An 8,389-nucleotide genomic window follows, 5' to 3' on the forward strand; every position below is an offset into this window, starting at 1 on the left:
AGGGTAGGTGGAGGAAATTCCTCCCAAGCTGCAGAGAAGGGCTGGGGGCTGCACGTTGTGCCGTGCCACAGCCCCGCTCTGGCCCCCTGTGCTGGGGAGCCGTGAGAAGCAGCAAGCGGGGGAGAGGGTCTGGAAAGCATTAGGATGCGCGGCGTGCTCATTTTTTCCATTGTGTTCACTGCTGGATGCATGTCACAGCACCGAGAGGCCCCCGCACGCCGCTGCCCGCAGCCTGCCTCTGCCGGGCGCTTCTACCGCCGTCTGCTGCGCTCGCTGCAGGCTTTTTCCACCGACCAGGCTTGGCAACAGGGATTTAATTATCGAGTGGCGCCTGCTCAGATGGAGCGACCTGGTCAGCGCCTACCCCAGCACCCCCATTCTCCCCAGCAGGTTCTCACCGTTAAGACGTGGGAGCAGGATACTGGAAGCATATATGTTCATTATGGACTGCAGTGTTCGCACCTGGGGAGCGGAGAGAGGGGGGAAGGAAAAGAGCTTTAGCCTGTGGGAGAGCGGGTGACCAGGCACTGGGGGGATCGTTAGGAGAAGAAAAAGGAGGTGATGAGGTGGGCACACGCTTCGCCAGGGACTAGCGGCTTTGTCTGGCCATGCTGGCGAGGTCGGAAGCACAGGAGGGAGAGGCAATGGCATCTGGCCCTGCGTCCGCTCCCCGTCTCGCAGGCTGAGGCAGGGGGCGTCCATGGGGTCAGTGTGGGGTCCTGGGAGCAGCCCCAGGTCCCGCGTTGGGGGGGCAAGGGGGAATGAGCCCTCTCCTTGGCCCTCGGCAGGCTCTCGCCTCCATGCTGGGGACCCTGGTCACGGGCAGGGACAGCATACCTGGAAAGTGCCAACATCTGAGTGCTTCAGCGAGAGCTTCATCCTGCGGAGAGGCAAAGCAGCGCTGTGAAGGCTGTCCCCATGGGGCGAGCAGTTCCCAGCTCCGTGCTGCCTGGTGACGGCTGTGCAGTTCCCACTCCCTCCAGTCCCAGCTCGTCCCCTCCGCACCGGGTCCCCATCCCCAGGACCTCCCCACCTCACCTCTGTCCCCAGGGGCCCAGAAGTGCCCCCCCGGCACCCCCCAGCACTGCTTCCTCTCCATACCTGCCCACCTTCAGGCTTCCAACTATGTGGCTGGATTTCACATCGACGACAGCAGACACGTTGCCTGTCTGGGGAGAGAGTGCAGAGCTCTGGCAGTGCTCATCCCGCCTCACCCCAAACCAGGCACCCAGGGGAACAGCTCCGACCAGCTGGAATGCAGTGGGACTGCTGCCCACCCAGGGGCACGGTTGCACCCAGCATTAAACCCGGCATTTGTCAGCTCGGGGATTTTTCTGCTGGGGACACCAGGACCGGGCTGCTTTCGGACGGCATCTGGCTCCTCTCCTGGCAGGAGCTCGGCAGCAGGAGGACGGTGCACAGCTCACACTCCCATCTTTGCCCCGCTGAGATGCAGGGGAGAGATCACCGACCGCATGGCGTCAGCCAGAGCTGCGGCCACACCAGGAGCTGCCCAGCCAGGACCACAGTCACGACCGCAGGCTGTGCCTGAGCTCACCAGGCTGAGGAGGAAGAGAGGAGCCAGGCTGGAGTTGGGAAGGATGGCGTAAGCCTGGATATCCACGACAGGCCTGAGCGAGAGCCCCTCTGGTCCGATGTTCAGGAATGGGGCGGAGGGGGTGGACAGCCTGAGCTTCATCAGCATGTCTGGGTACATCATCTCCAGCTGCAGGGAGCAGGGAGAGGGTCGGGACAGCGGCACAGACCCCCGCTCCTGGGGGCGGCCACCTTGCACGCAGCAAACCGGGCTGTGCGTGGCAGGAGCTCCAGGGAAGCAGGGCTGGACCACTCACCTGGGGAACAAAGGCTGAGAAGGTGGAGGTTTTCAAGTGGAATTCAACATCCTTTGGGATCTGCGGGGGGACAACAGTCACACTGGAGCGACACGGTGCAGCCAAGCGCATGGGAAGATCAGCCCTCCGGCCCCTGCCACGCGGGACGGCTCCAGCCCCATCCCGCAGCCCCAGCCCCTGGGCAGCTCGCTGGGGAAGCCAGGGAGCCCTCTGAGACCACAAGCTGCTGCCGGAGCTCCTCTGCAAGCCAAACCTGCTGCCCGGAGGCGCAGGGACAGCCCCCATCCCACCCGCGCTGCTCACCATCGAGTCCGTGATTTCGAAGACCAGCGCCCCGGCTGCGTGGTAGGCAAAGCTGGCTGTGTTGAAGAAGTAGCTGGAGGCCCCAAAGTAAACCATGCGGTCGTGATCCGGAGGGAGGGCCAGTGCCGGCGGAGGGAAGGGGACGGCGGAGCGGTGGGCCAAGGAGAAGAATTCACCCTGGGAGGAGGGAGAGAGGTGAAGCAGGAGAGCAGAGGGTGGTGGGATTCACCCCCTGACCTGAGCTGGGGAGCAGCATTTGGAGGAGGTACCTAAACCCGGTTCCCCACCCGCCCACGGCGATGGCATCAGCCAGCTCATGCTTTCCCAGGGCAGCCTCTCACCTTCAGGTCCACGTCCAGGGACCGGGCGGTAGCGGTTGGGGGTGCCACCAAGGAGTAATTGATGCCAGCCATGGCATCTATCCTGGCTGTGACTGTAAAACACGGGACAGACAGATGAGCGAGAGGGAGGTGGCACGGGAAAGCCGGCAGCAGGTTGCCTCCGCTGCCATCCAGGCAGGGCCATGCCCGGGCTTCCCGGTGCAACAGCTCAGCACCGGCTTCACGTGTGCTTGCTTCTGTTTGGAAGCAAAAATCCCATTTCCCTCCGGACTCTGCTTCTCAGCCATGCAGACTGCCTCCTGCACCCGAGGAATGGTCCGGGTCCCCTGGCCGAGGCAGCCTGTGCTCCCACCAGCGCTGGGGCATGGCTCGTTGGAGGCTGTGGCCGGACAGGGCGCACGGTGACAAGTCGCTGCTGGCAGAGTGTTCCCCAGCTCCCAGAAATACAAGGAACCGGGCGGGGAGTGGGTGTAAGGTAAAGCCTCACGGCTGGGAAATGCTCAGAAGAAACACCCCCAAAACCCCGTGCAGCCCCCGCCTGGGTACCTGGCAGGGTCTGGAGGTACGGCTGGAGCTCGCTGCGCACAGAGCTGACCACGTTCTCACAGACCTGCGGGAAAGAAAGGCAGCGGAGCTGAGCGAGGGGCGGCTGGTTCGCATTCCCTGGGTCAAAGCCTCGACCGGGCTCTCGCTTTGCTGTGGGTGCTGGTTTTATCCCTTGCCAAACCTACTTAAATAAAAGAGCACGCAGCACATCACGTGTCCAAGATAGAAGCGGGGTTTATGCCTGCGAATGTCTGCTTGCAGCAAGCTCCCCCCCACCCTGGGGCTCCGGGGAGGCCCTTGGAAGGCGTCTCACGTGCGCCCTCGGACCCTTCCTACGGCCCGAGCTGAAACGAGTTGTGCTGAACAGCCAAGGCTGAGGCGAAGCAGAGCAACTGGAAGGGTTAACCCAGCTGGGGCAGGAGTGCCGACTGCACCCACAGAGCAGAGCTAGCCTGAGCTCCTACAGCTCTCTGCTGCCAGGACAGAAGAGCAAATCCCGCTGCCGGTGTCGTCCCCAGGTGAAGCCTCGGCATTAGCGGGAGATTTAATTGCAGGCTAAACACCGACCCAGGAAATTCACTGCAGGGCACGGTCCTGCAGATGGCCGAGATAATCTGCACAAGCCCTCTTCCAATGTTTTCCCCATAATGGCACAGAACCGGCCAGGCAGATTCAGGCCATCATCTGTCTGACCGGGCATCCAGCCCGCAGCAGCCAGCAGTGAGACAGAGCTCCGGAGGAGCCGCCACCGTGCTGACAGCAATGCAGCCTCTGACAGTGCAGCGCTGGGGAGGAAGAGGAGGGACAGAGCCTTGGGCATGGCCTTATCGACAGAGGGCTGCTGCTCTTCCCTGTGCCCAGCCGACATTCACCTCTCTGCCCTGGAAATGCCCCATCGATACCTGGAAGGATGGAGCTGCAGATGAACAAACGCAGCCCTGCTCCCTGTGACCGGGATCTCCCGGTGACCGGGTCCCCCCGGCGCTGGAGGCACGAGGAGCGTCCATGCTCATGCAGCGAGAGCAGGAGGCAGACGTGGGCTGCCAGGGCTGGAGCTGGGTTGGGACTGGGCTGTGCCTTGGAGTCCTGGTGCAGCGTGCTCCCAGCCCCTGTCCGTCGCCCCTGGCCCCACCTCACATGTGGAGAAACACGCTGAGAAACGTGCACAGGGGCTCAGACACGCTGCAGGAGGAGCAGCGGTCCCCACGGGGTCCCAGAGCTGCCCTTCCAGGAGGCAACACAGCAGAAAAGGCCTCCGAGCCCCAGCTCCGCTCCTGCTGCCAGCCCATCTGCTGCCACCCCCCCCGGGGGCCCCGGGAACACCACTACACGGCACTGGGGATGACGCCCGGGCAGGGCGGGATCTGCCACGGGAGTGGGATTTGCCTGTTCTCCAACTGCGTCCTTCCTGAGCAAGGTTCCCATCCAGGGAGGCTGTAACTCGTGCCAGTTAGCCTTGTACTAATTATTGCTAACAGCTTGTTCCATGTCATGTTGAGGTCTCCTGCAGGTAGGCTTTTGCACCGGGCGGGCGGTACCAGGGCCTGCCCCCTGCCCCCCGTTAAAACAAGGCGGCAAGCGTCTGAAATCCAGAAATGAGAATTTCTCCCCCCTTGCTCCCCCAAGCCTGCAGGAGCGCGGCCGTTTAAAGCACAGCTCTGATCAGGTTTCCTCTGTCACCGTGAGTTTGGCCGAGGTAGAAGATCCAATTAACTGACCACATGGAAGGAAAAATCTTGGTTAATTAGGAACCAGTTACAGCGGGCTTTGGCAAAGGCTGCGGGTGTCGAGCCGCAGAGAGCGCGGTCAGCGATGCCCGTTCCTCCGGATTTTGCCAAATGGGCCACACGCCCGCGCGCTCCGGCTCCAGTTAAATCCCGGCGAGCGCTCTGATCCTTCGAGCGCATCAGCTACGAGCGAGGGCTGGAGAGCACCAGAAGAAGCCGGAGCTCTGCCCTCCTCTGCTCACGTACCTTGCCCTCCAGGCTCCTCCGGAACGGGGACTCGATCGCACCGCGGAAGAGGTTGTAAAGCCATCTGCAGAGGAAACCAGAGCGGGGTCCGTCCTTGGCCCAGAGGCGGCTGCAGACGCACCGGCCAGGGAGGGGAGACACCGGAGATGCTGGCGCGCTGGGGAACCGCCGTTCCCAAACCAGGCTGGTGTTTAGCTTTGCCTCGGGGTTTACGTTTGCAAACAGACCTGCTTGTAAACCACGCGCACGCAAGTGGCTGCCTTACAGCTCCCTTAAATGTGCAGCCACAGCAGGACAAATTCAGGCCAGATGTGAGCTCATTCAGCTGCACATCTGGATGAGGCAGGAGTCCCGGGAGAGCGGACCAGGGCCGTGCCCCTGCAGGCAGCCCGCGGGCAGCAGGAGCCGCCTCCAGGGGACTACAGCTACGCCAGCTCCTATTCCTTGCACCAGGGCCTGGAAGTCGCGTTCCCACAGCAGACGGGGACGCTCAGCATCTCTGGGCCTGCACGGTGAAGTCACGTACCCAAACCTGCCGTAGAAGTGCACCTGGACGTTGGAGATGCGGGTGCTGCAGTCAGAGGTGTCAATGGTGGGCTTCCCGGCGGCATTGCTGCCCAGCTTCAGGTCGATTTTGACATAGATGTTCTCCACCTTCAGCTCAAACGAACCGTCATCCCGGCTGCAGGGAGGGGAGGGCGAGAAGGGGACATGTCTCAGTGCCGGGTCCTGGTGAAGGGACCCCAGCCCAGCTTCAGGACGGGTCTATCTGGCTCAGGCTCTCCCTTGTACTGAGCCTCCAGAGGAGACTGGGAAAGTTTTTATAACTCAGGGAAACCAAATTTCACTGGAACATAAACTAGGAGAGAAACCTTTAAATAGAGAGGGCGGAGGGCAAGTGAGGGAGCTGGGAGAGTGGCGGGAGAGTTGATGCACAGCTCCTCCACTGTCTACCGTGTTCTCGCCTCCCACCGCTTTACCCATCTCAGCGGCCGCACGAGTGGCCGAGACCCCTGCCCACCTCCCCAGGGCAAGCAGGCAGGAGGGACCGTCCCTCCCCCCCTGGTGCCACAGGAGGGAAGGTGGCTTTCACGTGTCCTCCCCAGCCACCTGCAAGCAGGATAAATGCTGCCTGGCCAGCTCCAGGGCTCCCAGCACGGAGGGAGACCCAGCAGGGCTCCCCCAGGGCAAGGGGCTCCCCTGGGGCGAGGGGCTCCCCGATGTGCATCGGGAACACGGCCGGGGGAAGGACAAGGCAGCACGTCTGGAGAGAGCAAAGCAGCAGCTGCCCAGGCAGGAGGGAGAGGAGAAAAAACTGCCCAGACCCAGAAAGGGGGATGCAGAGCGAAGCGCCCGAGCAGGGGGCGGGGGGAGCTGGGCACGCACATGAAGTGCATCTTCACCCGCCAGTTCCCGTCCACCTCGGCAAAGGCGTTGGAGATGGAGACGCGCAGGCCCACGCCAGGGACCAGGGAAATCTGCGAGTACGGCAAGTCGAAACTGCGAAGGTCCAAACTGATAAATAAATAAATAAATAAATGAATAAGAGAAAAGGCGCTTGAGAAGGGGGTGCCTTGCCCCCCGGCTGCCGTGGGCAAGGCCACCTCTGCCGCCTGGGCTTCAATTGTGCAAAATCCGCCCACACCCAGAGCGCTGTCACCCCAGTTCCCTTTTTCCCCTTTGGGCAGGAGGGTGAAGCAGGAGCATCTCTGCCTGCATCAAGGACAGGGCCAACATCTCAGGGAGCTGTGGAGGGGACGGGATGGTCCTCACTGCCCTGGGGGCTCCCCGTCCTCCCCCACCCCTCCTGCCCCTCCCGTGGGCTGGGGGGCAGTGAGCCGCCCCGGGACGCTGGCGGGGCTCCCCGGGAGATGTTGTAGCGCACCTTGCCCACGCGCCGGATGCGAAAGTCACCCGAGATGTCCGGCAGCTTCAGCTGGGCCAGCTCCTTCTCCAGGACCTTGACCCCCAGCTGGTGGGCTGCAGGGGCAGGGGGAGAGCATCACCGCCCGTGCTTCCCGCAGGAGCTGGGAACACGCACCGGGCACACAGCACAAGGGTTAAGGAAAACGCCCAGGCGATGCTCTGGCTGCTTTCCCGCTCCCAGGCTGCCGTTAAAGCTAATCTCGGTGCACAGAGCCCTGTGAGCACACTGACATCTGCCCGCTTGCCCCAGGGAAGGCAGCACGGAAAGCAGGGAGAGGTCCCAGCCCTCGCCCTCCAGGCTGGGCACTGCACGAGGTGCAGGAGGCCCTGGGCACCGCGCCGCTCCGCGTCCAGCGCCGGCGGGCAAAGCCGGATGGAGCAGACATCCCAGGGAGCAGCACAGCGCGAGCGGGCGCTGCGTCCCTCATCCATCTGGGAAGGGGAGGCACGTCCTCTCCCGCGCGGCTGGCAGAGCCGCCAGGTTAAATGAGCTGTTTCTCACACAGTGATTTCCATCCATAACAGCGCTCTGCTGGAGCCGGGGCTCTGCCCGCCTCAATAAAACCAGCGTGGGGCCCATCCATCTCTGTCACTGCCCCCCCACAGCTCCCCACCTCCTCTCCTCCGTAGCTCGCTCCTCCAGGCTCACGGCGCGGCTGCCCGGACGCGTGCCCCGAGAGCGGGACCCTCCCTCCCCGCCATCCCTGCGCCCCCCCTGCCACCGCCTGGCTGCAGCCCCCCAAGACCCCCACAGGGCCGGGCACCCCTGCGCCTCTGCAGGGGCTCTGTGAGGGTGTGGGGAGGGGCGCAGATGGGTGCATTTGGCACCCACGGCTGAGGCTCCCCCCATCCTGCCCCCCACACCCCCCGAGCGAGCACCCCGCTCCGCGCCTCGGCCACCAGCACGCCTGCAAGGCGGGAAATCTGACGCCAAACCCACCGTAGTCCAAGCCCGCCTGGGTGATCCTCACCGCGAAGCCAGGGTTGGTGGCCCCGGCGAGTGCCAGGCACAAAGCCAGCGCCCCGCAAGCCACCGCCAGGCTCTGCGCTCCCATCCCGGCTGCCCCGCGGTGCCGCACCGCTGCCGGGCTCTCCCTGACCGCACCGCCTTTATATCTGTGCCAAAACGGGAACTGCGGGCGAGGGAGGCGTGCGGAGCCGCAGCCCGCACGGGGCACCCCCCGCAGCCCCAGGGCTTCCTGCCTGGCTCCACTCCTTTGCACCAGTGGTACCCATGGCGCGGCACGGCACACCCAGACCCAGCGGCACAGCCGGCGCCTCTCCTTGCAGGCAGGGAAGGGACAGCAAAAGCCGGGAGGTGACAGCTCGGTGTCCAGCTCTGCGTCGGGGGCCAACAGTCCCTGTGTGCAGCGGGCAGGCGCTCCGGTGCGGGCTGGGCTCTGCCGGCCGCGCTGCATGCAGCGATGCTCTCTCTGCCCGCTCTGCT

The 8,389-nt window shown here is 63.9% G+C and overlaps 1 protein-coding gene across 1 annotated transcript in view; it reads right to left on the bottom strand.

Moving 5' to 3' along the window:
- LOC104127639 (bactericidal permeability-increasing protein) overlaps positions 1-8,036 on the bottom strand; it is an 8,737-nt gene extending 701 nt beyond the window's left edge. The window contains exons 1-14 of the mRNA XM_035895835.1: positions 7,883-8,036; positions 6,884-6,996; positions 6,403-6,533; positions 5,543-5,698; positions 5,017-5,080; positions 3,044-3,107; positions 2,498-2,589; positions 2,157-2,333; positions 1,854-1,913; positions 1,559-1,726; positions 1,102-1,169; positions 838-880; positions 365-462; positions 202-298 (exon numbers count right to left, since the gene is read on the bottom strand). Of these exons, the coding sequence (XP_035751728.1) occupies positions 202-298; positions 365-462; positions 838-880; positions 1,102-1,169; positions 1,559-1,726; positions 1,854-1,913; positions 2,157-2,333; positions 2,498-2,589; positions 3,044-3,107; positions 5,017-5,080; positions 5,543-5,698; positions 6,403-6,533; positions 6,884-6,996; positions 7,883-7,997 (1,446 nt within the window). The 5' untranslated portion in view covers positions 7,998-8,036. The remainder of the gene's footprint in view (positions 1-201; positions 299-364; positions 463-837; positions 881-1,101; positions 1,170-1,558; positions 1,727-1,853; positions 1,914-2,156; positions 2,334-2,497; positions 2,590-3,043; positions 3,108-5,016; positions 5,081-5,542; positions 5,699-6,402; positions 6,534-6,883; positions 6,997-7,882) is intronic.
- Between the last annotated feature and the right edge of the window lie 353 nt (positions 8,037-8,389).

This window comes from Egretta garzetta, unplaced genomic scaffold (assembly GCF_000687185.1).
Source record: "Egretta garzetta isolate BGI_Z169 unplaced genomic scaffold, ASM68718v1 scaffold316, whole genome shotgun sequence".
NCBI classification, from domain to species: Eukaryota; Metazoa; Chordata; class Aves; order Pelecaniformes; family Ardeidae; genus Egretta; species Egretta garzetta.